Source organism: Podarcis muralis, chromosome 4 (genome assembly GCF_964188315.1).
Source record: "Podarcis muralis chromosome 4, rPodMur119.hap1.1, whole genome shotgun sequence".
Lineage (NCBI taxonomy): Eukaryota > Metazoa > Chordata > Lepidosauria > Squamata > Lacertidae > Podarcis > Podarcis muralis.
In genome coordinates, this window is record NC_135658.1 from 40,061,676 (window position 1) to 40,089,645 (window position 27,970).

General features: G+C 42.1%; 1 protein-coding gene across 1 annotated transcript in view; it reads right to left on the bottom strand.

Moving 5' to 3' along the window:
• PROS1 (protein S) overlaps positions 1–26,521 on the bottom strand; it is a 32,657-nt gene extending 6,136 nt beyond the window's left edge. The window contains exons 1-11 of the mRNA XM_077927230.1: positions 26,289–26,521; positions 19,179–19,336; positions 17,255–17,279; positions 14,006–14,092; positions 10,321–10,443; positions 10,051–10,182; positions 9,046–9,171; positions 5,157–5,278; positions 3,601–3,719; positions 3,200–3,389; positions 2,449–2,616 (exon numbers count right to left, since the gene is read on the bottom strand). Coding sequence (XP_077783356.1) covers positions 2,449–2,616; positions 3,200–3,389; positions 3,601–3,719; positions 5,157–5,278; positions 9,046–9,171; positions 10,051–10,182; positions 10,321–10,443; positions 14,006–14,092; positions 17,255–17,279; positions 19,179–19,336; positions 26,289–26,367 — 1,329 coding nt within the window. The 5' untranslated portion in view covers positions 26,368–26,521. The remainder of the gene's footprint in view (positions 1–2,448; positions 2,617–3,199; positions 3,390–3,600; positions 3,720–5,156; positions 5,279–9,045; positions 9,172–10,050; positions 10,183–10,320; positions 10,444–14,005; positions 14,093–17,254; positions 17,280–19,178; positions 19,337–26,288) is intronic.
• Between the last annotated feature and the right edge of the window lie 1,449 nt (positions 26,522–27,970).

A 27,970-nucleotide genomic window follows, 5' to 3' on the forward strand; every position in this document is an offset into this window, starting at 1 on the left:
AGCATTTTTTTTCAATTTGCCCAAATATTTCACCACCAATCACAAAAATAGAGAACATGGGCTCTGTATTTCCCACAGAATTCCCACACTTTACATCAGTACCCAGGATTTCCCGGATCATGTACTTAGCTGCAAAATGAATTATGTTCCTAACTTGCCATAAATCCAACAATGTATACTATAGTTTCCGCCCTCTACAAGAATTGATAAATGTCACAAGGTTTGCACGTCAGCAGAAGAAAAGAACTATAGGTGAGACAAGATAGATTCACGGTTCTTTTTCTCTTATTCTGAAAATGCATAGTCACCCTGACACAGCAATTGCAATGAGCATGTGCAGTGCTATTCGAGGAGGGTCTGCTTCCACCCCCATCACAGTTCAGGAAAGAAAGAAAAATCTGCTTGGGATCAAGAGTTTTTTGTCCATCTCTGAAGTAAGATACAAAATGTTTTTTTAGATCACACAGTGAGGTTTTATCCAGCTAAAGAACTGTCAGTGCCTGTGTGGTGCAGCTCAAATTTGCTTTCTGCTCTTTCTTCAAAGAGGTGGATTTTATTTTTATTTTTAGTCAACTGGACAGCAAGCTATACAAGAGCAATGAACAAAAGGACCTGAATTCTAATTTTTGGACAAGCCAATTTCCATGTAACTCTTGTAGAATAAGAGCTTGCAGTATGGAGACAGCTTTCTGTGGGCTGACTGGTTCTCAGAAAGAAACTTTAATTATATGCCCATCAAGCTAGATAAAAAGAGCCCTCAATTTAAATGTTCCATAGGGCCAGTGTTCACACTTATAAGGTTTTTAACCTGTGTGCTGGTTTCTTTATGTGCAGTGTTCCCACACCAGGACAACTTCCATTGTGGCCACAGTTTGCTTGTATGCAAATGCTGCACAGGAATCTAAGAACCCTTTAAATTCCTTTCCTTTCTACCACTGTTGCCGCAAGAGTCCAGGGGGTCAGTGCATCTGGCTGTTAATCAGAAGGTGAGGGGCTGAGCCCACCCAGGGCAGGATTCCTGCATTGTGTGTGCTTGGACTAGATAACCCCCTCCAATTCTATGATGCTTGGAACTTAAAGCTGCTTCTTTTATCTGTCCCTTGTTTCAGGGCCTTTGCAGGAGTGGGTTCAAGGATATGGAATGGCTGGGGAAACACAGCCAGATGGCTGGGGTATAAATAATAAAATTACTACTACTACTACTATGGAATGTCCTTCCTTGGAAAACTCAGCAAGCTCCTTCTCTTTCGATCTTTAAGTCAAAACACTTGAATTTCACTGGATTTTTGGACTGTTTCTAAGTTGCATCCTGCTGCTACAATTAGTTTACTGTTGCTCTGGTAACCTGCACTTTGTTTCCTTTTTCTTGCAGTAGCATATATTTATTATGATACATATATATATATATATATATATATATATATATATATATATGGTAAAGGTAAAGGTACCCCTGCCCGTACGGGCCAGTCTTGCCAGACTCTAGGGTTGTGCGCTCATCTCACTCTATAGGCCGGGGGCCAGCGCTGTCCGCAGACACTTCCGGGTCACGTGGCCAGCGTGACATCGCTGCTCTGGCGAGCCAGAGCCGCACACGGAAACACCGTTTACCTTCCCGCTAGTAAGCGGTCCCTATTTATCTACTTGCACCCAAAGGTGCTTTCGAACTGCTAGGTTGGCAGGCGCTGGGACCGAACGACAGGAGCGCACCCCGCCGCAGGGATTCGAACCGCCGACCTTTCGATCGGCAAGTCCTAGGTGCTGAGGCTTTAACCCACAGCGCCACCTGCGTCCCTATATATATATATATATATATATATATATATATATATATATTAAACTGCTATAATGTGGCCAAATGGCAGGATACAAATCTTCAAAATAAATAAAACTAGCACAAAACTGCTAGCACAAATTGCAAATCTGTTGCAAATCTGGTGTTTCCAAGCCCTATTCTAGTCCTCTCCATTACAACACTCAATGAGCTGAACCACTTTTTCCTCCATTCCAGGATGGCTTCCCTTTTTACTGAAGTTACATGAATCTGCAGGAGTAGATACAATTAGTTGCATGCATCCTTGAATACTTGCTTCTGTTCAAAGTTTCCCCAACTTGAATGCCTTTCAAACTAATGTGTTTACTTTTTTCTTTTCTTTTTATCTGGGGTCTGGAATTACCTGGAACGAGGAAGGCCAGACTTGTAGATTAATCTACAAAGTGGATGTGTGTTCTAAGAATAAAACTAAATAATGAAATTCACAAATCTACCTGAAAGGATAATCTCTCACTGGCCACTGAAATGCAGTGGTACAAAGCTTCGTAAAAGATCTCAGGAAATATTGTCCATGATGATGTTTTTAAAAGGGGGGGGGGAATGCATTAACTCTAATTACAATAAAGGAGATAATGCAACACCTGATGTGTGACATTAGCACTGAAAACAATTACCGGTTTAATGAGAGTGTTGTCCACTTTGCGAGGTAGTCCTGCAATATACACCTTAGTCTCCAGAAAGCCATTGGAGGGCTTAAAAAGATTTCTTGGGCTATTGATGCTCATAACTGCTTCTTTTGCTATTTTTACACTGATGCTGTGCTCTAGTTCTTCCACGGAGATCTAAAGGTAAAAGAAACAGATATACTTATGAATGTTGAGAGAAGTCGTCCCAAACCAACAAAGGGGATCTGTATTCAGAAAGCATTCTGCTTTGACTGGCACAAGAAAAAAGGATGTCAGTTTGGTTAAAAACAAAAAACCTGTGTCCAGCACCCAGAGTGTGTGCACACTGATAGTATGTGGATACATCCATATACAGATCCATATACAGAAGTGTTGGGAGCATGGACTTCTCCACCCCGAAGCCTTGCACATGAAACAATATCCACACAAGTGCATGTGCTCGCAAAGGACAGGATCTGCTAGAAGTGACTTTTCCAGCTTTTCCTGCCATTCTTTAGAAAATGCCAGTAAGAGCTCCTCTTGTCTGAATGAAGAATAGGAACTGTATTGAATCTTACAGCTCCAACGGAGGGTTCTTTTATTATGGAGACATGGAAGTATTTTGAGGACATGAAAGTATTTTGTGAAAATGACAATCTGAAGCTAGTATTGCATATTCATCAAGGGGCTTTAAAAGTGGCGTCTTCTTTTATAAGCAATTCAATGTTCAGTTTCCTAACTCATGGGGGAGGGGGCTTACCATGTGCCACAAACCATCGTTAATGGCTTTGCCACCGCTTGTTACTTTGGCTGCCAGTTCATTCTTGAATTGAATTTCAATCTTTCCATCACGCAGTGCAAGCAAAAACCATTCTGTGTTGTCGTGGGATTCAGCATACAGTATAACACCCTCATTATCGTAAGTCCGGAAGTCAAATTCTGCAGAAAATCTGGGTTGTTAGGAAGGGGGAGAATGAAGTATGACTGATAAAGGAACTGGATCTGTACTTTAAGAACTTTGTAACAGAATGACAATACAATTAATAAATGGTACTGATAGGAGAGCTGCACACTACTATTCAATAGCCACTGATAATAGAAGTAAATGTGCATTCATACTGCTATCTACTTAAATGTGCACTCATACTGATATATACTTACCTTGTAACTTCTGGCAATCTGAACCTTAAATACAAAACAGGGATCCCTGAAAATTGCTCTGCCAGATAAAGCAATTCATAATACTTTTCAAGATTCAGGGCGAGACAATTCTGCACAACCTAGACATAACAGAAAACGAAATGTTACATTATGGTTTGATCAAGTGAGTCCACATTTCTGTTCTGAGCCAGTTTTTGTAATTTATTCCTAATCAATAGGATGAATTCAAGCAACCACCCCCTCCCCAACTATCTCCATGTACGTTGGCTCTTGCAGTCACCATGCAGTGAGGAGATTTTACACATAAGCAATAATATTGATTATACTGGAATGATATTTAATTTAACTGGTTCCTGGTACTGAATTTCCCACACATTAGATTTGGAAACAGTTTCTACCCACTAAAGGGAAGACTGTTAATAATCCTGCCCAGATTAACAAAGACTTCTGTTTATTCTGCCTAGTATTAAAAAATAAACCTGTGAAGCTGAAATCTTCTAGGGCAATATTTACTCGGAAGATAAATGGCCTGCTTGCCAGTTCCATTATCTTCAGGGAATGGAATCACACCCCAGGTTGCCTAATCATTAAATCACAGTTAACTACCACTCACTAGGTTCTCTTAAGTATGTTCAAGCACAATAGCAACCTTTGATCTGTGAACTATTTAAGCCCCACTACATTGAACTGCGTCAAAGCTTGTTTTAAGTGGTAGCTGTCTGAATACATTTCAACATGCCCAGCCTTGCCAAAGAAGTATAAAGGAAGCTATTCATAGAGGAATGTTTTCATTGAAATCATGCACAGCCTCATGGTTTCCTCAGCAAGAAGTGTGCATGTTAAACTGATTTGCCCACTTACTACACCTCTTACGAATTTGTAGCTTGCTGCGAGAGAATTAAATTATTTTTGAAAAAGTGGAGCCACATGTTGACGTTATAAAACAACTATACTAGTGATGGATAGTACAAACACAGGCTTTGAACCCATTATTAAACACTTACTTTGGAGAACTATCTGAAGAAGTGTGCATGCACACGAAATCTCATACCTATAACAAACTTAGTTGGTCTCTAAGGTGCTACTGGAAGGAATATTTTTATTTTGGAGAACAGAGAAAGAGACAATCATTTGCAGGAGTATTGAAAGTGTTATGATATGGACATGCCATTATTAATTGTTTCCCCCTTTCATTGTCTGGATTTAGAAGTTTCTGAAGTGCTAGAAAACCCCTGCAAATTTAATTTTATGGGTACACTCAAGGAAGGGTCTCCATCAATGACCTCAGGGGACAGGTAGGGATGTATGAGATGAGATGTTCCTTTAGATATTGGGGTTCCAAGCCATACATGGTTTTATAGGTCGAACCCAGCCCTTTGAATTGGGTCTGGAAACAAACTGGAAGCAACTGAGGTAGGGAGCAAGGACCAGCTTTATGTGAACCCAGTTTCACATAAATGGTCCATATTCTGGACCATTTTGGACAAGTGGCTGGTGCATGTGTGGTTTTTCTCAGCCTCATTGGGGATGAATATTACTTTCCAATATTACTTCACCTCACAAGTTTTCATGTCCTTAGAAAGCTTGAAGCCCTTCTTGCCATCACAATAGCAGGTGTAGCTTCCAGGAGTATTGACACACATTTGGGAACAGGCATTTTCAGCACATTCGTCCACATCTGCAGTGAAATGGGAAAAAGCAGCTTGACATTTGCACTTATCACGAGCCCAACCTCCTGGGAAGCAAACTGACACTTAAGTGGCATGAAGCTCAGGCAGTGTTGGGATTGCTCAACACATCCACTGTTAAGTTACATGGCATGCAAGTAACCATGGAGCCAGGTGCCTTTTTCCAAAAATGAATTTGGCATTCATCTCCTGTAAAATTGAATGGTCTGTGGACAACAAACCCAAATGCAGCCCACCAGTTAGGTATTGTGGCTTAGCAGATACTTCACCCACACTCCAGTTTTGTAATCCTAGACTACCACCACCAACTTCATCAAACTTTGTTACAAGTTTTGCCAGGCTACTGCACGTATATTTTCATGCATCTTAAGGTGCAGCATGCATGAAATTTCACATTATGTGTAAAGGACTATAGGCAAATCTAACTCCCTCAGTCCATGTTTAGCTGGAAAAAGAGAAGGTTAAGAAGAGACATGAGAGTGTCTTCAAACACCCAAAGGGCTGCCATGCAGAACATGCGGCAGACTTGTCCCTTTAGATGGCAGAATGAGAATGAATGGGTGGAAATTGCAAGGAAGCAGATTTTGGCTAAGCATCAGGAGAAACTTCCTAATGGTAAGAGCTGCCTGACAGTGGAACAAGCTGCCTCGGGCGGTCCTTTGCTGGAGGTACTTCAGCAGATGCTGAGTTGCAATCTGTCAGGGATGCTGCAGTTGCATCCTGCATTGAAAGTCCTGCACTGAGCAAAGTTTTGGATTTCAATGACTTCTAGAGTCCCTTTCAACTAGTGGAGGTGGTCCATTAAGATGAATGAAGCACTCCCCCACCAGCCTCAGTCTGCCCTCAGCCAGCCATCACCTGCCTGCCTTCTTATTCCAGGGAGTTGGCACTGACTGTCTGCTTCCTTCTTCTAGTCGTGGTTTTGCCCTTGTAAGAATCAGCAGGGAGGAGGATGGGGAATAAAAGCAGAATTAGTTGGCTCTGCCGATCCTTGGTTCTGGCTCCACCTAGCTTTGGCCACCTTGCCTTCTGCCCTACCACCCTTAATGGGAAACAGCCACTATTGCTTCTAGCTCTAGGCTTCCAGTTTATGTGGCTGTCTTTCTCAATCACAGCAACTCAAAAGCAGTTTCCCCAACCATCCACACTCCACTCATACAAATATGTTCTTGTTGGCATCCGTCTGTCTCGGGAGACAATGTAAGCGCCTAGAAAATGTCTATGGTGGCTGTGAACTGCATAACCATGACTAACCGTTGGAGAAAAATATTCACAGAAATGAGCTGCAAAGCTAAAAAGTAACAACAATAATAATCAGAGCGTAAATTGTGTGAGCAAGCTCAGACCAAGGTGCCTTAACCATGATATGATATATTGCTATTTTAAAAAAATGTAGCATCTCAAAATGGTCCCTATTATATGCTCAAAACACTATGCACTGCATACATGCATGCTACCTTTGTAAAGCAAAAATCAGCTTGGTACAATTGCAGTGGGAGATGAGTGTGCGTGCCAAATTGCAAAGCCCAGGGGGCTTGGGAAGCATTCATTCAGAAAAGAAATGTGGGCTGACCAGGGCAAAACACATTTTGTCCTGACTGAGCGAAGCTGACTCCGTTCTCTGCTTTGTTGGCTAAGCACAATAAATAATTTAGAAGTGCAAGGCTGTGTGAAAGACAGCATTAGTAACTTGCCTTCTCTGAGAGTAAACAAGACTCCCACTGCCTGAGAAGATCCCACTGGGATCAAGCCCAGGAAATCTTGCAAATCTTGTTCCTAAAATATCACGCTTGCATGATAAAGACTTATCATGCCCTGAGATGTATAAAATTTAAGTTGCAGACCTTGGTTTTCCATTTATGTGCATTGTCTGACTCAGAAAGCTAAAAATTTCCAGTGTATTCTAAACTGCAAAGTAGCTATAACCCTTCCACAGCTGCAGAAAAATATTGCTTTTTGCAATATTTCTGCCTCATTTTGGGTCACATAAACATGGTAAAATATAGTTTAACTGACAGAATGGAAGCTACTTAGAATTTAACTAGGAAGATCTCATTTACTTAGATAATAAATTCATTGACTAAGGGTGGTTTTACACTTTACACAGCAGGTGCCAGTTCTCTGAATACATGAGCATTACACCAGTCTTTCTGCAGTAGAACTTTACAATGTGTGGATGTCGTACCAATAGCTTTAAAAGCGGGTGATTAAGCCTTTTCAAGCCAGGTATGGCACTCACCCATCAGCAACATGCGGGGGTGTTATAGGGGGCAGAGTCAAAATGGGTGTGGCCAATTTGTATTTTATAAATGGGAAAATGTGGAGTTCCTTTTGACAACACAGAATCATAGCAGGGGACCTGCCGGAGTGGACAGTACAAAAGAGTCTTCTTTTTTCAATAAAAGTTGACAGAATTTTGGGACATCACAGAAAACCCTTTGGCATGATGGTACAACAAAGGAGCTTTTGCGGGAGAGGCAGGTGTAGCCTGTGGGCCACAGCTTTAAGCATTCAGCAGAGTGCCACAATTGGAAATATATAGCCTCTGAGTGGCCATTGCAGCAGACTCCAGTATAATACTTGGTGTACTCAAGAAGGTCACATCTGCCACATGAAGTATGAAACTGCTTTAACCAAACCAAATTAGTAAAATGTTCCAAGAACTTTGGAAGGAAGTTTGCATGGCAATCTGTGTGGTGTGATGGCTACTGGTCTTGGGACTGGATACAGAAAAGGCACGTCCAAACTCCTACTCAGTTTTGGAGCTCAGATGGTGCTCTTATAGTTCAATTCTCATTATGTCTACTCAGAAGTGTGTCCCACTGAGTTCAAGTTTGCTTGTTTCTTTCTTTCTGGCATTTCTACGTAGCCTTTCAAGATCAGTTTTTGAGGCAATTTAAAATAATGTTTAAAAAAAATAGCATAAAGGTTCTTTAAAACCTTTGGTATTGAAAATGCAGGAACAACTTTCTCTAAACCTAACTGACACCAGAGCTGTTAGGAAGCAAAAAAATATGGCTTGAGCCTCCCTAAGGAAGGATGAGATGCAAATAACTCAACAGTGGAAACAGACATCACTAACCACATGGTAAAAGATTACACAGGGACAGAAGCTAACTGGACTGGGAGGTGAATCTTACTTCAGCACTGACTATAGGACACTGCAATTTTGGACAGTAGGCTAGTTTAGGGGGTGCTGAGCAGGCCAACGTTGCTGCTTTAAAATGTTTTTATTGTTTTACTCCCAAACCCTTCAGCTGATGGAACCTTGGGTGGCTAGGACACACAGCTCTGTCCTACATCTTTCTGCCCCTCTGGCCTCTGCATTACTCTGCCGAATGATAGGGTTAGCCCTAGAGGAAGGAAAGCAATAGTATAGGGCTCACTACTTCACATGTAGATGGTACATACAGATATTTTTCTGTATTCCATATATTTATTTGACTTCTTCGCTGCTGGGTAGGCGTATGTTGTATATATTGATGGATGTGGTGTTTTCTTTAAAGAAGATTCCCTTCTTTCAGCTTCCTTTATGTTTTAGAAACAAGATGGTAGAAACTCAAGAGGGCTAATTTAGGTGGCATAGTCCCAATATTGTGACATTTGCAATCTGTGTGAAAAGTAATCTAAACTGCCTATGCATTACCAAAAAAAAAACATAAACTCTATAAAACAAACCACACACAAACAAACTAAATAGAATGTGGAAAATCTGCAGAAAATAATGATGAATATGTCAAGAAAGGTAAGGTTCTACCTTCACACTTCTTTGTAGTTGAGTTATAGGCATAACCTGCCGGACATTCACACTCATACTTCCCAGGAGTATTCTTGCACTGTGCTGTCCCACAAATCTTTGGGTCCAACATGCATTCATTCATGTCTGTAAATGCAAAATGCTATTATAAATTTCCCACAAAAAAAGGAATGGATTGATTTCTGCTGCTTTCTTGCCACTTGCCCCAAGGGTAGAAGGGATCTAAAGAGACAATAGGAAATGGTGAAATATGCAAAATGTGAACAGCATAAACCAATCATGGCCAAACTTGGCCCTCCAGCTGTTTTGGGACTACAACGCCCATCATCCCCAGCTAACAGGACCAGTGGTCAGGGATGATGGGAAGTCAAGTTTGGCCATCACTGGCATAAACCATAAACTCACAGAATCTAGACATTTTACTATTTTTTAAAAAGTTGATAGCCATAAGAATGGGCAGTTTTCCAGAGATAATTATCTTATTTTTCATATTTTCTCACAGTGCACTATATTTTCCTTGCATGTGCTTACTCATGTGGCAAGGTTCCATGCGATCAGGCTAAGCAGCTATTTTTGATATTGGAAGTACATGCTCCCCCATTTCCTTTTAATTAAGCAGTATGATTGCAATCCAGGGCCCTGCGTGGGGTGGATGGTTCAGCAGCAAGCTAGACAGATGGCAAATTGTGAACACATGGGTCACACCAGGCATTAGTGTAGCCTTCCCTCTGCCCCTTGTTTGACCCAATCCCATCTGTTAATAGACTACATTTTCAAAGAAGACCAGTGGATTTACTGGTATGTGCCAAAACTCTAAGGCTTTGCTACTCCTGAGGCCAAGGTTGCTAATACACACAGTTCCATTTAAGATATAAGAAAAACATGTTGAAACTTGCCCATATGGATCTTAGCACTGCAATCAATAGGTATAAATCCTGTTACATAATAAGATTGTCTATTTGTTTTATGTGTTGCTGACATTTCTATGTTGGGCCTATTCCTTACCCTCACAGTCCAGTTTATTTGGATGTATATAATAACCATCTTCACAATAACAACGGTAGCTTCCAGGAAAATTGATACAAGTTTGACTACACCCTCCATTTCTGTTTGTTAGGTCTTCACATTCATTGATATCTAGGGGAAAACAAAACAAAATCTTCACTAAGAAATTGCTTGCATCAGTAGTGCTTGTTTGATATGGAAAGATATATTTAAAAGTGAGCCAGCTCTATTTTCCACCGTAGGAAGAGAAAAAAACCTACGATTACGTACCCTCTTCACATTTCTCTCCTTGCCATCCAGGTTTACAGACACAGGTGAACTTGGCTTGCCCATCTCTGCATTCCTTATAACCTTCTTCATTGCATGGCAGTGGAATACACTGGTCTGATATTACTGCAAAGGCAGGTAGACAAAGCAGAAAAAGTGTCAGTCTTATGATCCACCTTTTCTTAATCTTGATAGTTCATCTTTTCTCTAAGAATGGAAAAACTTTATCTACAAGAACAATAATTGACAAAGCCAATTCAGCCCTGAAAAATGTATTTTATTCCTTGCGGGGTCTTTGGGCACAGCTAATGGATGCCCGTTTGACATAGGTTTTATTTCCAACTTCTTTCACCGGTCTGAATAATAGTAAGCTTCCTATTTCTGATGAAGTGAGTGGAAATTCCTCAAGAGTTATGGTTGCCCCTTACGTATGCGGCCTTTAGGAATTAGATCCAGAGACGTTTTTTTTCTCCAGCCCTATAGAAACAGTTGATATAAGACATAATCTCCTGCTGGATTTCATTTTGTTAGTTTTGTTTCTTCCAATCCTTCCTCCTTTGAGAGGAAAGGCAGGATATAAAGCTAATAAATAAAAATAATATATTGTTAATGTTAAGAGCATTGTGTGTGTGATATATATATATAGCTCTGTTCCAGTAACAAGAAGCCGAAAGCACCAGCCTGAAGATGACGAGTGAGACCTCGTCGAAACGTCGCCTAGACACCCCAACTTTTACACGGGAAGACACCCGAGGACACCAAAACCTGCATTCCTGTACCCGTGAAAATCTACGAAAGCATATATATATATATATATATATATATATATATATACACACACACACACACACACACACACACACACACACACACACTAAATGTGTGCTGCCCTGGGAACCTTCAGGTTGAAAGGCAGGCTAAAAATAAAAATTAAAAATACAACACAATTCAAATAATAGGCCTCCCTTCCTGACCAGTATATGAAAGAATACAAGAACAAACAAAAGTTAAGACACCAGATTGCAGAACAATGAATTTGAGAAATTCATTCTGCATCAGTGTGTGCGAAAGAACAGAATGGGCAGATCTACATCAAACATTTAACCAATGTACTGCACATTTAAATCATGTGACTTTCCCCAAAGAATCCTGAGAATTGGAGTTCCCTCCTCATAGAGCTACAATTCCCAGCATCCTTAAGAAGCTACAGTTCCCAGGATAGCACCCCCTGAGTTTTTATGCATTCCCCCCCCCAAGCCAGTTTCGATCTAAAATGAGAAAAAGAATGACCTATCTGTGTTTTAATCCAGTTATGCTTACACAGCCTGTAAAAGCTTCTTCTTGAGATTCCTGTCAAAGAGCAGCAAAAAGAGAAGGGGGAAAGGAGAAAACCAGGAAGTGGTGGTGGTGGGGAGGAGCTGTGACGTGTATAAATGTAACAGAGAACACATTAGAAAGCTGTTGCTGCCAATAAACATGGTAATATTTTTTAATACATCCACCCATTAATAATTTGTCCATCCTGCAATTTCCAATGCATTTCCCTGTCACTTTCCTAACCGCAAAAGTCTTTTCTTTTAAAGTGGATTTATTGTGCTAGGGTAACAGAACACTTTAATCCATTTTAATTGCACAAACCTAAATACCTGGTATGCACCTGAATCTTTCCAGTAAAAATAGTGACAGTCTGGAGGCAACCATAGTGTCCCTAAGCTTTGGGATTCACCAAACCATGAGATCAAGTGTTATGATTTCAGGTGCATCAACCAACCACTTTGAAAATTCTTATGTGGCAATGCTAAGACTTGTGGCAATGCTGAGACACAAAGTGCTTGCTGCAGGGCATGGGGCTCCAATACTCCTGGTACATCACTGCTGCTGCAAGCCCGGTGCATCTCATATTGCAGGCACCCCCAAAGTCGGCCCTCCAGATGTTTTGGGACTACAACTCCCATCATCCCTAGCTAACAGGACCAGTGGTCAGGGATGATGGGAATTGTAGTCCCAAAACATCTGGAGGGCTGAGTTTGGGAATGCCTGTCATATTAGCTTGAGATGCTACAGAATTTTCGGGACTGGGTTGCCAGGATATGAAGTCGCAGTTACAACATTTTTTGTTGTTGCTGCTTGTAATATCGTCAGAGCTTCTCCAGTGGGTAATCTGTGACAACCGTTTTATGGCACAAGCACGTATGAGGAATAAAATTAACATCAAGTACAGCGACGCTCCTCACTAGAGACTATTCAGCAAGATAATTTGCTCACACTTCCCTGCCACTCCCCAAGAGCCTCTAATGAGAGTAAGAGAGAGAGAGAGAAACAAGGGATGAATAAGAACACACTTTAATTTGTGACTGCAGGCATGCTAGCACAGCAGTCTGGGAGCCACGCTCCATCTCTGACTGCACGTGTGATAATGATCAAGGATTCCTTTTTGCCCTTATCTGTTCTCAGGGACAAAAGACAGAGACAGATGCTTAAGGATTAGAATGTATGCTTCGCTTGGGATCTCTTTCCAAACACCTAGAAAACGTTGCGATAAGAACAATGAGAAGCAGCATTTACAGCAAAGGAGAGAAGGTGCTTCTGGGGGATTGCTTTCTACTCATGTCTTACACCATACTTTGGATGTGTTTATTTATTTGAAATAATCCATATATTGCCTTTCCAGCCACAATGGTTATCAAAGCTGTTTGTGGCTGATTAAACAGACTGAATGAACTGCAATGTTTGGAGTTGGAACTTTTAAGGATAAAAAGAAAGGAACCACTAGAATCAGTCAAGAATTTAGTGCAATGGTCTCCAACTTTTTCAGACCCCTAGAATCAAATTCATGTTGTAGAAATTGACCTGTTATGGGGGTTCAGGAAGGGCCTAGACAGGGCAAGCCCTCAACATTTGTGGTAGCCCTGTTAAGGGAGATGTCGTCCCTCTCAGAGTATTATGCCTCAGACTGCACATGCACACCACAGCCCAGTTCCTCAACCCCATGATGAAAATAAGCTCTGGGACTTTGTGGTCAAAGTTCTTAGATACCCAGTCAAAGAAGACTTCTTGCAGAGGGCATGGAGAGCTAAGATGGGGCCAAAACAGTGATAAAATCATGATATTTCCTGACAACACGAAGGAGGCCCAGGAGACATTTTGTGGTGCAGAAACACAGCTCAAGAGCACAGCGTCATACTGAATTATCTTCATTAAATTTCCCACATTTTTCTGCGTCAGCATTAATAGGAGAGTCCAGTCCTTTAAGGACCCCAATGTGGCTGAAGACTTCCTCAGCAGCGCTTGCATAGTCCTATGCTATGCCTCAGAATAAAGGTCAAGTTCTCTTCTTGCTGGAAAAGCACTGGAGAAACTGAGTCTGCGTAGACATTACTGGCTTAAACCGCAGCTGCGTCATTCTTTTTCACAGTTTGGATTGAAGACGGTTTGGGGGAAAAGCACATCCAAGGGCAGCAATGCACAAGAAATGACAGGATAGATATGGTTCCTGACTAATGCTGAGTGCACTGGAAGCAGAGTAAACAGAGGGGGGGTTGGGTTTACACAACATGAGTAACTGTGTTATCTGCAATCTGTATTTCTGGTAGACCAACTGGTGTCAGTTACAAGAAAGGCTGGGACAGAAAAAATAAAGGTACCTCTCGACTCAGGAGGCATGGTATACATAACCACAAATGCTTACCTTTCACACAGGACCTCAGGTCAGCTGGAATCCCAGAAGTCTGTAATGGACTTGTGAAAATTTCCGTTCGAAATGAAGCCAGGCAGTCTGTGAAAGCACAAGCAATTTTAGATGTTTATTTATTTACTATATTTATGGGCTGTTTTTCAGGGCTGTCCCTCTCAAGGAAAATTAAGCTGCATATTGAAAGACAGTAACCACTACAACCACAATCTACTATTCTAAAGATTCTTAAGGACGGTGTTCCATATTCATCTAAATCACAGTGAAGGAATTCTGGCATTGTCTTGCTTCAGACTGTAGAAGACTATTGGTGAGTTGCAGGGAGGTTGTTTTTTTAAAAGGCTATCCCACATACAAAAGGAGTTTGAAGTAGCCTTCCCCCTTCCATGCTGGCTTTTCATGTGCACAGGTAACAATAAAAAACTTGACCCTCCACCTGTAGACTGAATGTGAAATGGTAGAACCATATGGTTTTGCTGTTTGCCCAGCTCAGGGCTCATCTGCACTTCTGCTTGTGCTGTGATTTCTAGGCACAAGCCTGTGATTTGTGCGCATGGGTCTAAATGGGTTTACCTGGGGAAAGGGGCAGGACAAAAAATCAACAATGCTCAGACCTGTGCCTACAAATCACGGACCTGTGCCTAGAAATTGTGGCACAGACGGAAGTCCTGTCAGACTCAGAAGAGGCACATTTCTTTTTCATTACAAAAGAGATCATAGGACTGGAAGAAAATGAAGGCCACCCAGATGTTCAAACTAAGTTCCTTCAAGCGCTAGAAATCTATAAGAGCTAGTGATGGGTAGCATATTTTGCTAGAGCTTGAATAATATTATCCTCATTAGCAGTGCTTTTTCCCCCAGAGGGTACTCCAGGGTACACAGTACCAGCACTTCTTTGTTGTTGTTGTTAAAAAGTGTGGCACTTGCTGTGACAACTTCATGGCAAGTACTGGCACCTATTTTCCCAGAAAAAAGCACTGCTCTTTAGTGGTAAAGTTATGTAACATTGTTTTGGTACTCCATATCTGACTATTTCTGCCTGGTTTCACAACTGATAGCAATCTGATTCTGGCAAAAAGCAAAATACCAAATGTGCTAAATATGATTAAACCATTATTATTATTTTCTTTTTTAAAAAAAAATGTCAAGACTGTACAACATTATAGTGCGCCCACCAACAGAAAGCTGACAAATCACTCCCAGGTACAGAAGGTGGGTGTAGACAAGGAATACGATTCCGCAAGCATAAAAAGTGTGCTATATGCTGTACAAGGAAGGAAAGGAGAAATCTCAGAGTAATCAGCCATTACAGCCCCAAAACTGGCTAGTATTGCAACAATCCTAAACGCATTTACCTTGGAGCAAGTCCCATGAAAGTCCCAGCTAAGATTATTTCAAATTGTTCATTGAATCAGGCAGCAAAAGACAGCAACACCTGGCTTGCTGCCATTTCATATGTCCCTCAATGCCTTTAGATCAATCCCCACATTGCTAGACCTACTGTGGGATGAGACACAGCCACAAAGCTGCTGCTTTATTTATTTGGACAAAAAATAAGTGGTCCTGCCCTTCTGTCCCAGGAATGTGACCTCCAGGGCAGCTAAGGTTACAGTACAACCATTTAAAATCACACCAACAAAAAGCAATATCCTTCAGCCTGAATGTCACTCGATAATCAAACTTTGCCAGTAGCAAAGGCCTGTTGAAAGAGCAGCTTTCCCCCCCTTTTTTGCAGAAGGCAGGGAGAAAAGAGGTCAGCCAGGTTTCCAGGGGAAGGTGTTTTGGAATCAACAAAAATGTCCCCATTTATGCCTGATGCATACTTACTTTTTGGGGGGCACAAAGCAATGCTTACTCTGATGACCACAATGAAACTCATATGGAAGGTAGTTGCCAAGGTAACTATTTCAATTTGTAGGTCCCATTTCATGAATCTTTCCCATCTGATTGCCACCACATGGGAAAAGCATGTGGAAAGCATGTGTGGGTGGGTGGGAGTATTGCACCTGCCAGGCCTCCTCAGCCATTCTGGGCAGCTCCCAACAGAATATTAAAAACATGATGAAATATCAAACATTAAAAACTTCCCTAAACCAGCCTGCTTGCAGATGTCTTCTAAAAGTTAGATAATTGTTTATTTCCTTGACATCTGGTGGGAGGGTGTTCCACAGGGCGGGTGCCACTACCGAGAAGGCCCTCTGCCTGGTTCCCTGTAACCTCACTTTTTTGCAGTGATAGAACCACCAGAAGGCCCTTGGAGCTGGACCTCAGTGTCTTGGCTGAACAATGGGGGTGGAGACGCTCCTTCAGGTATACTGGACCGAGGCCGTTTGGCGAGCTCTTTAGTTAGTCATCTTTCAATGACATACCGTATTTTTCTCACCATAGGACGCACTTTTTCCCCTCCAAAAATGAAGGGGAAATGTGTGTGTGTCCTATGGTGTGAATGCAGGCTTTCGCTGAAGCCTGGAGAGTGAGAGGGGTCAGTGCGCACCGACCCCTCACGCTCTCCAGGCTTCGCACACCTCTCCGCAAGCAGCGGGAGCCCAGCGCTGGGCTCCCGCTGCTTGCGGAGACTTGCCTGAATGCTGAAGCCTGCACGCGCTGAGCTCAGCGCGTCCAGGCTTCGCACACCTCTCAGCAAGCAGTGGGAGCGCTCCCACGGCTTGCAGAGAGCTGCCTGTTTGGGGGCTGGGGTCAGGGGAAGCTCAAGCTTCCCCCGCCCCAGCCCTGCGCCTGGGGGAAAAATAATTTTTTCCCCTTTATTTCCCCCCCAAAAAACTGGGTGCGCCCTATGGTCCGGTGTGCCCTATGGTGCGAAAAATACGGTAATTGCTCCCAAGAAAACTTTCAGATGCTGTTTCTTTCTCCATATAATTGCTATTGCAGACAGAAGCTAGAATGCAGGGCAGTGGGTGATCTCATAGGGAGATGCTAGCCTTGCTGGATTGAAGAAAATATGGCATTAACAGAGAACAGTTCTGTGCTGTGCATCCTGTTCTCAATGAAAAACATCCCATATTGTGTCACAGTGGGGCAGCTATAATGGGAGATGCTGCCCACACAGACGAGTACTTTTATGCTTTGCAAATATAATCACATTAAGCGGTCTCACTGACTGCAAACCATTTCATTGCAGCCACCTTCCAATTTTCTCCTAAAATCTTTTAAAGAAAAAATGTGGTTTTTTTGCCATCTAAATGTTAAATAAGTAAATAAATTTGCACTTTTTAAAACAAAACTTACCTAAATATCGGGGGTAGAAATAATCCTGTGTTTAAAAAGAAAAAGGAAGAAAGACAGATCCCATTAGAATGTAAATCAGATAGGAGAAACAGCTTAATTGTTTGCAATGCTTAGGATGATAATTAAAATTTGCTTGTGCTGTAACTGTAATAGGTCATAAAGAAATTGATTTTATCCATTTTTAGTATTTGCCGCTTGCTTAATAGTTTAATTAAATTGTTTTTTAATGCAACTCACAAAATATTTATTAAGTAAAGTGTGGCAAAGCAGCCTAACTTTGAAAAGACTTCTTGAGGAACTAACAAACTGAGATCAGGTTATCCTTTCTAATGATGTGGCTAAGAACCTGTAACTGAGCTCACTATTCAATCTCATTTGTGATTTCAAAGAACGAGATAGGTGCATCTTTGCTTGGTCACTCTAGAACCCGGAGGTTCCATAATTTTAAGGTCACACCTTAAAGACATCAATGTATACTCTGTATAGTCTGAAATCATGGTTGAGTGCTAAGGGCCACCTGACATCATCATCATCATTCATATATATATGGGCAGCTTCCAGCAAATTAAAACTTCAATAACAAGAGCTGATAAGAGCTCTGTTGCATGGTCCTTCTCTATCAAAGTGAAACAGGAGTGAAGATGAAATGTGAGCAATAATTAAATGACACAAGAGCCTTATAAAGAGCAGTATAAATCTGAACTAAAGCCATAATATGGAGAAATCCCATATACCGTCACTTGCTGAATGATGTGAAAGTGTACATAGGATTTGGATATACTATTCAAACCCTAAACAAAGGCTCCTAGTATTTAGGTTTGCTGGAAAATTCAGAATAGTGTATAAATATGTGCTTAATGATAGATGTAAAATAAGTGTATGTACACATATTGAACATTAGAAGGGAATGTTACTGGCTGCCCTTACACCACCAGGCTTGGTTCAAGTTTCTTGCATTAATTTACAAGACCCTTAACAACTTGGGAACAGCATACCTCAGAATGTCCTGCGCTGTCACCAAGGTATTTTGGGGAGTCACTGTTAGTGGTCCCCTGTGGCTTGGATACATGGCTCATATCCATCAGGAGCCACACATGCACTATTGTGGGCTCAATTTTGTGGGACTCCCTTCCAGTTAAGGTCAGATATTTCCCCTCCATGTTAAACTTCCAGTGCTTATCAAATGCTTACTGAAGGCTTACTGAATTGAATTCTAATTTTATAGTATTACCGGTAACTCATTTTTAGTCTTATTGTACACCAGTTAGAGACAACTGTGATTAACTGGTGTACAAATTGTTGAAATAAATAAATAAACGTTCTGCCTTGGTCACACCACACCTCGAGTACTGTGTCCAGTTCTGGGCAGCCCATTTTAAGAAGGATATTGACATGTTTTGAATGTTTGCAGAAGAGAGTGACCAAGATGATCAAAGGTCTGGAAACCAAGCCCTATGAGGAACGGTTGAGGGAGTTGGGTATGTTTAACCTGGAAAAGAGAAGACTGAGAGAAGATGTGATAGCCATCTTCAAATGTGTAAAGGACTGTCACATGGAAGATGGAGCACGCTTGTTTACTCCTGCTCTGGAAACCAACGGTTTCATGTTATAAGAAAGGAGATTCCGACTCCCCATCAGGAAGAACTTTCTGATGGTAAGAGTTGTTCAGCAGTGGAACATACTCCTTCGGAAGGTGGTGGGCATTGCTTCACTGGAGGTTTTGAAGCAGAGATTGGATGGCCATCTGTTGTGGATGCTTCAGTTTAGATTCCTGCTTGCAGGGGGTTGGACTAGACAACCCTCAGGGTCCCTTTCAATTCTACAATTATATGATTCTATAAATCACAGAAGCAGGCTATGCTCTACCAAGACTACTTGCCACCCTTAGTAACTGGAAACTGTCCATAGTCTTAAGAGCTCTTACCGTTTCAGGGTTATTTTCAAAGACCTCTCTGGCTTCTTCCTTGTTGCAGTATTCTTCAATGCACTCCCGCTCCAAATTCCCCTTCTTGCTTTCTTCCATAAAGGAGTTTGCTCGACGTTTTCTGGCAAGAAACTCTGATGCATGATGCTCAGATAAAACTTAAAAAACAACAACAAGCATTTTGCGTGTAAGAGGCTCTGCTGTGCAACCAAGCAATGTCTTAGATTATAACAAAGATTTAAAGTTAAGATTTTGGTGGCCACGTGGACCACTATTAAAGCAGTATAACTAATTAAATGTCAGCATTGCTTTGTTTTGTGTGTGTGTGTGCTAAAAATCCTAACCCATTGAGAACTTGATAAACATATTAAGAACACGACAAATTCCTGATAAAGCCAGCTGGGATAATGAAGAATGAACCTATGGAGTGCTATGAAGATTGGAAAATCTTCCAGAGAAGCAGCCAGTTTCTGGTCTAGTCAATTTCACATGGCTACAGAATTCTTGTTTCCAGTCAGTTAGACGTGAAACTAAGTAGACCTGAAGATGCCTTTCAGGACAGCAGCAAGCAGGAACACTCCATACATTCTCAATGGAACAGACACCATACATTTAAAGCACCAAAGTGTACTGGTAACTGTAGTTTGTTAGAGATGCTGAGAATTGTAGCTCTGTAAAGGCTAAACTATAGTTTCCATGGTTCTCTGAGGAAAGGCATGTGCTTTAAATGAACAGTGTGGGTGGGAACAGGGAGGTGGGGCCCAACAGCCTAGCAAGTTTCCAGCACCTATAACCTGTCATTTCATACAGAAAGTATCATGGTGACCAGGCTCCTCATGTGATGTGCATCCACATAAGAGAGAACACTGGCCACATCCATGCCACACTAACAGTCATGGAGAATCTTGGGAACTGTAGTTTTTCAAGGGCACAAGGATATGTAGGCCTGGGGGTTAGCACTACAGTTCCCAGGGTTCTTTGGGGAAAACCATGACTATTAAAGTGGTATAAGAGTTCTTGAAGGGTATGGTGTGGATGTGACTACTGTGAAAAAAATAGCCACTCTTGAGTTTCCCCTGGCTCAGGCTGGGGGAACAAACCAGGCAGGGGATAGTTGGTTTAGCCTGGTGATTCGGCAACCATCTACAGCAGTGTTCCCCAACCTTGGGCCTCCAGCTGTTTTTGGACTACAACTCCCGTCATCCCTCGCTAGCAAGACCAGTGGTCAAGGATGATGGGAATTGTAGTCCAAAAACAGCTGAAGGCCCCAAGGTTGGGGAACACTGATCTACAGTATACATAAGGAAAGGTAGTACTCTGGTTTTGAGCACCGCCTTTCATTTGCAATCCCCTCTAATAGTAAACACAGGGGGCTGAGCACCAGCAGAAAAGGAGCCAAAAGACCAGCCACTGAAAACTATGAGAGTGGTATCAAATTGGGGAAAATAAGGATCATCCCACCCCTTAAAAACAAAACAGCCCAATGAGCACTGAACTGCTTAGCAGCCACAGACTATTAAGTGACAGACAGAAAATGGCATGGAATGGGGAAGCTGATCAGCTGCCCCTCTGCAGCAAGTTTATCCACCTACCCACCTACTCTACCAATGGATTGTCACTGAACAGTTGCTTGTGTTAGTTATATGTCAAAATGATAGAGAGGATAACTTTAAGAATACTTAAATAAGCTGTTTTAGAGGGAATCTGCAAGCAATGAAGCCTGTGCAGCAGGAATGAACAAGCTCAGTTTCCCACATACTGGGCAGGGATGTATAAAAGAGGCCCATGACAGCAGAGACTGATTGGCATGCAAAGCACTCTAGGGAGAGAACAAAGATACTCCAGCTAAACTAGGCTCAACTTCTTCCTACTGGCTTGGACTGGACTGGTCTGTGGGTATTGATATGTATATGTGAGAAGGGTTAAGAAGATTGGACATTTCTAACTAGGTGACTGGGTAAAATGAACAAAATATTGAAATAGCCTTTGTATACCTGAGACACAACTGAGTAAAGAAAAAAACTACATTGGCAAATACAAAAACAGCAGATTTGTGCCTGTACAACTGCACAGCAAGACCATTCCATAGTTGTGTCTGTAATGTGGGATTATCTGGAACTGTGCATTCTTTCCATATTTTTGCCTTGTTAATACCGTCCTGTGATTAAAATCCAAGTAGTGAATAGGCAGGAAGGCGACTAGTAAAAAACTTCCATAGCCCTATGTAAATTTTAGTAGACCCTTCTTTGTATGGTTTTTTAGACTGGAACTCAAGATATTTTACAAATTTTTAAAAAGTTATAATATTAGTAAATGAATGTGCTTATATCTGTAGGATATAATTACATGACTTATAATATAGCACCAGCAAAATGTGCACACCAGTGTTTACTAAGAAAGAAAGAAACCCTGCCACCTAAAACTAAGTAATAAAATGATCTGTTGAGCCTTCCTGGGGAGGGTGTAGCATAACTTCAATGCCACTAGCACTTCTTCAAGCACTATGATCTTATATTCCTGACAGAGGGAACATGCAGCAATATATCATACAAGTGGGCCTACAATAGATAGTTATGGAGTGCTCCTATTCAGGGTACCAGACATGACTTTCCCAAAGACACACCATCCCACCACTACTGCCTGGTTTTATATTCCCCATCCCACAACAAACACTCAGCATCCCGTGGCCACTTAGAATGTAAAGACTGCTTTGAGCTGTTTTGGGGTGTCTCATCTTCCTGGTTATACTTCCTCCCTCTGTATTTTTTTAAAACTTCTGCGAAGCTTGGGTTTCTCTGAACACTGCTGTGAATGGTGCTGTTTTGGTTACTTAAGGAACAAAAAATATATACAGTGGTACCTCAGGTTAAGTACTTAATTCGTTCCAGAGGTCCGTTCTTAACCTGAAACTGTTCTTAACCTGAAGCGCCACTTTAGCTAATGTGGCCTCCTGCTGCTGCCGCGCCGCTGGAGTACGATTTCTGTTCTCATCCTGAAGCAAAGTTCTTAACCCGAGGTACTATTTCTGGGTTAGCGGAGTCTGTAACCTGAAGCATATGTAACCCGAGGTATCACTGTATGTTAGGATACACAGCTGTAGGATATACAGCAACTGCTGCTGAAAAGGTATTTTTAAAAATCAATTTTGCTAGTCCGAATGGTTCAGAGCATTTCTCCATAATCTGGAGCATTATTAAGATAATAGACAAGGACAGCAATTTGGATAAACAAGGCTGCATTTCTAAAAAAATTTTTAAAAACCCTATTTCAGTGGGACACCTTCTGAGCAAATAAGATTTGGTTTGGGCTGGTGGGGGGGGGTTGAGCAGGAACTCAGGGGAGCTGAGTTCCCTTAACTTTTTTAAATTAAATAAATAATTTGAAGGGGGGGTCCTGCGGGGGCTGGAACTGATATACCCCCAATGCCTGAGCCAAAAATCAATAAAGTTGTTGCCATTTCTAATCCAGATCACTGTCTGCTTGAGCTTATTAATCACATCGTACATCTAGCCATTACTGTATGTGTATGGCATTGTGACTGGCCCACAACAAACAAACAAACAAACAAACTTGTAGTGAGCCCTCCCACCTTTTTTCCCAGAAAAAAAAGCACTGGCTTGGGCTTTAGGAGTTGAAAGTCACTGAAAAGTGAGTCATGAATAAGGCTTTTACTGTCAGGGAAAGAAGAAATCTTCTTGCATGTAGGTCATATGTTTCGATTCAAGTGAAAGGAAACTGACCCATTTAGAAGTGCTCCACTGCAATGCAGTGAGGCCTGCAAATCAAATGAGATTTGGGCCCTTTCCAATCAAAAGTAGAGAGTATATTTATTAATTTCTTATCTATTTGGGAAAATTTCTATACAGCTCAATATAGAAAATGCTAGAAAATGGTACATTTTGAGTCTTGAAAGAACATACAAAATACAGAAAAAAACTGTACAGTGGTACCTCGGTTTATGAACTCAATCCATTCTGGAAGTCAGTTCTTAAACCAAAACCGTTCTTAAACTGAGGCGTGATTTCCCTAATGAAGCCTCCTGCCGCCGGTGCCCTTCCACCATCCGGCTTCTGTTCTTAGACCGAGGTAAAGTTCACAAACTGGGACACTACTTCTGGTTTTGCGGAGTTCGTAAACCGAATAGTTCGTAAACAGGGCTGTTTTTAAACCGAGGTACCATTGTATAGCATCTTCAATAGTGTGGACAACAAGAGGGCAATAAGAAAGAAAGAGAATAAGAAAGTTCTAACAAGGGTCTAAGAAGGGATGGGAAACTTGAGCTCTCCAGATGTTGCTGAACTACAACTCCCATCATCCCTGACCTTTTGCTATGCTGGTTGGGGCTGGTGCAAGTTGAAGTCCAGTCCTGGAATGCCTGGTACACAGGAAATAAGGGAGTCCCTCAAATACGCTGGTCCCAAATTGTGTACAGTGGTACCTCAGGTTCCATACGCTTCAGGTTCCATACGCTTCAGGTTACAGACTCCGCTAACCCAGAAATAGTGCTTCAGGTTAAGAACTTTGCTTCAGGATGAGAACAGAAATCGTGCTCCGGTGACGCAACAGCAGCAGGAGGCCCCATTAGCTAAAGTGGTGCTTCAGGTTAAGAACAGTTTCAGGTTAAGTACGGACCTCCAGAACGAATTAAGTACTTAACCCGAGGTACCACTGTACAACTTCAGTATCAGCAAGACCTCAACCTGGCCTAGTAGCACAGTGGCAGCCAGTGCAGTCATTTCAGCAACATTATATGCTGATGACAGGTTGTTCTAGTCAGGAGTCTTGACTGCTGCACTCTGAGCTAGCTGGAGAGACCAGAGCAACCAGTAATCGATCTCTGACGTCACCAATGCCTGAACTGCTGTGGATACAAGTTATCCCTGTCCAGGAACAGCTGAAATTGATCAGAGGTACTCCTCGCCACCTGTTTGACCTAGCCATCTTTCTCAAGTCAACAGGGCACTTGCTATTGGCTTCCAAAGGATATGGACTTCATAGTTCAATAAAACAAAAGTAAAAGTGAAACATTGTATTAGCCCCATGTTCAAATCATTGAATACTTTGAAACAAAACAAAATTCCTTCCAGTAGCACCTTAAAGACCAACTAAGTTAGTTCTTGGTATGAGCTTTCGTGTGCATGCACACTTCTTCAGATACACCACCTGTATCTGAAGAAGTGTGTATCTGAAGAAGTGTGCATCATTGGTGTATCTGAAGAAGTGTGCATGCACACGAAAGCTCATACCAAGAACTAACTTAGTTGGTCTTTAAGGTGCTACTGGAAGGAATTTTGTTTTGTTTTGACTATGGCAGACCAACACGGCTACCCATCTGTAACTGAATACTTTGAGTTACAAATAACTTTCCTTCCAATGCAGATCTTTTGAGGCAAAAACATTTTTTTACAGCAGCATGGCATACACTGCACTTTCAGGATATATCTCAGTTCTACTAATACAATTGTAAGTTTTGCACAAGTTGCTTTCTGCGTTATAAAAGTCAGTTGCCATTTGCTTGTTGGATCCTTGTCTTTGTTTAATTTGTTGAAAATATGTTTCTGTATTCTGCCAGAAGTAATATATCCAGGAAAGCAAATCTATTAAGATTTATAACTTTGAAAAAACTTTTCTATGTACAGCATATCATTTCTGAATGAAAGCAATTCCAATCAAAATGTCCATCAAATAAAAGTGTTTTCCCATAGATCGCTGTGAGATGCAGCCGTTCTAATAAAACTTGTCAGACTTCTACAATAAAAATAATAAAACTTTTCTGCTATCTTAACCCCCCCCCAGCTTTCCTAGCTATGTACTGTAACATCATTCTTTAAATTTAATTTCAAGTCTTAGTTTTGGATACCAACGTTGAAAGCAGAGGTAAATTCTGTGTTACTTGAAAGCTAATATTTCTGACATTTTGAACAAGCAATCCTAAACACATTTACCATGGATAACAAATCTCTCCTCATTCTCCTACATTAGGCTAATGGGCATTGTGGTCATAGGCTATGAAAATGCCTTTCCTTTTTGCCCTCAGCAACTTTTTGCCGCCCCCCCCCCATTGTGCCATAGTTTAAAACAAACTATGGTTTATTGTGAATGAGCGGTGTGCTGTTGCATACTGCTGAAAAGTTCCTGTGGAGTCCTCCTCTGCTTCTGCACCAAGAAAAAAACCTTACAAATCCATCATGGTTTGCTTAGAAACAACCCATAATCTGAGTCCACAGTGTGGTGTGGTGTGTGCATGTGTTAGGAGCATCATGGGAACTTTTGAGCAGCATGCAACAGCACGCTGCTTGTTCACATTAAAACATAATTTGTTTTAATTTAACCTATGGTTTAAGGTGACAGGCTACTATAGTATACCTCTTTGTGATAGAAAAAGCACAGTACTTCAAAAAAGAAAGAAAGAAAGAAAGAAAACCAAGAATGTAATGGTGAAAGAATACTGCCAAAAACTCGGACAAAAAGAGAACTGACTCTTGATCAGAAAAAGAAACATTATTATTTTTTGTTATTATCCTGTGTCAGATATTGCATAAACATTCAGCAGCACAGCATTGTTTTTTAAGTGACCTCATTATTTTGCAGTAGTGGAAAACATGTTTATTTGTCAGTATTACTAATTACTTCTTCAGCACATTGATTGCTTCCTAGTCCTTAGCTCTGCTTTGCACAAAAACTGATTGCTTCAGGATGGGGGATGGGGATTTATTTGAGCAGAACAGGGTCACTTTTCCAACAAGAGCAGCTCTTTACAATCAAAATCAGCATCTCTCAGCCATACCTGATACAAATGAGCCAAATCAAGTTTACAGTTGTCCTCCGCACACATTCTGGAGAGCAAATTTCCTTGAACTCAATGGGATTTACTCCTGAGTAAACACACAAAGAGAATGTGCTGCATCTCTACTATTGCAGAAATTTGTTGATGCAAAGATACATGCTTCGCACCCTTTTTGTTTTTAGAACGGTTTTGCAATTGTCATTAGACACTACAAGCACCCAGCTGGAGCAAGAGGGCACCGGGACACAATTCTGAGTTCCACTGGGAAAGCAAACAAAAACGAACTTTTAACTAAAGTTGGGAATCCAACTGATTTTACTTACATGTCCTAGCTTCAGAGAGAGCGATCGCTGAAATATACAGGCAGGAAATGAACAAGCAAGCCACGCAGTGAAGCCTCATCCTTTGGGGGAGTAGCTGCAGTGGGTTATGTAGGGCGTGTGTATCTGTTGGGGGTTAGGAAGGGGAGGGGGCTATTTGCATTTGCTGACAGGTCGCCTTCTTGCTGCTGCTTCCCTGTTGACACCGTGCCTGGAATCAGGGAGGCAGCAGCAGGGGGAAATGTTCAGACCTCCCCCTGCTGAGGGAGGGGAGGGAGGGGAGACTGGCTGGGGGCTGGAATCTGGTTGCATACAGAGGCAGGACATTTCCAGGAAACATTCCTGCTGCATTTCACATGGTGGGTAAACAGGAAGCACGGGAGGGAACCTCGAGTCCATATCCCAGAGGCCGTTGAACCTCTCTGGTGCTGGTTTCCAGCAGCTGACTGGGAAAGACGGGAGAGAGAGAGAGAGAGAGAGAAGGGATACAGTATTAGAGGCAAAGCTGCCTTTCCGTCATATGTTTCCCCACTGGTTTCTTTAGCATTGCACTGCATCACCGGCCCACCGGCCTTATCCTGCCCCCCCCCCCAAATCAAAGGCTGTTACTTGCCAGGTTGAGTTTATGTTTGACTGGACTTTGGTTTCTATTTATGTATTGATAGCAGCTAGTCTTCAGAAGGTACTGGAGACAGAGCCTAGCCCATGGGTAGGCAAACTAAGGCCCAGGGGCCGGATCCGGCCCAATCGCCTTCTAAATCCGGCCTTTTCCCCTTCCAAAATATAGTCAGGCCCCCCACAAGGCCTGAGGGACAGTGGCCCGGCCCCCTGCTGAAAAGTTTGCTGACCCCTGCTCTAGCCACTGAGACTAGCAGTCATTGGAGAGCCTCATCATCCTTGTATCTGTCCTCTTTTAAAGCCATCCGAGTTGGTGACCATCACCACTTCCCATGGAGGTGTGTTTCATTGTTAAAACATTGCTCTGTGCAACATATTATTTCTATCTTATTTTTCTATCGAGGTGCTCAAGGTTGTGTGCGCTTTCCTCCCCTCCGCCTTGTGTATTCACAAGGTAGGCTACGTTTTAAGTTACTGTGTGTACATAAGCTGCCGTTCTTGTCAGTCGATTTGAGATGGGAATCCAGGGAGGGACCTAATCCACATATAGCGTACTAGCCCAGGGACTCCTGCTGGCAGGAAGCCCATTCCATATGATGTAGGCATTGGACTTTTAGGGAGGAATTATTATTTATTGGGTCACTCCCTGCCTCTCCGCCAAACCTACCTACCTCGCAGGGTTGTTGTGGGAATTAAATGAGAACCATGCGTGCCACCTTGAGTTCCTAGGGCAAGAACATGGGACATAAATGCATTTTTTTAAAAAAGTGTCGACTGGTGGTAACACAGGATTTACGTGCTTGGAGAGAACAGTCTCATACGGCGAGAAAGCGCCTCTCAAAAAGCAGCCTTTGCTGCTGCGCATCCGCATCGCGCGCGAGCTTTGGTCCCCCTGGAAACCCTTCCCCGCCTCCTTCGCAACTAATGGTCGGCGGGCAGCCGCCGCCCGCTCTCCATTGGCTCCTTTCCTTTCCTTGCCCCCGCCCCCGTTTCCTTCGCTCCGCTCTCCTGGTAACCATTGGAAACCGGCTTGGTTACGCGTCCCTTGCGCGCCCCGCGTCGTTATC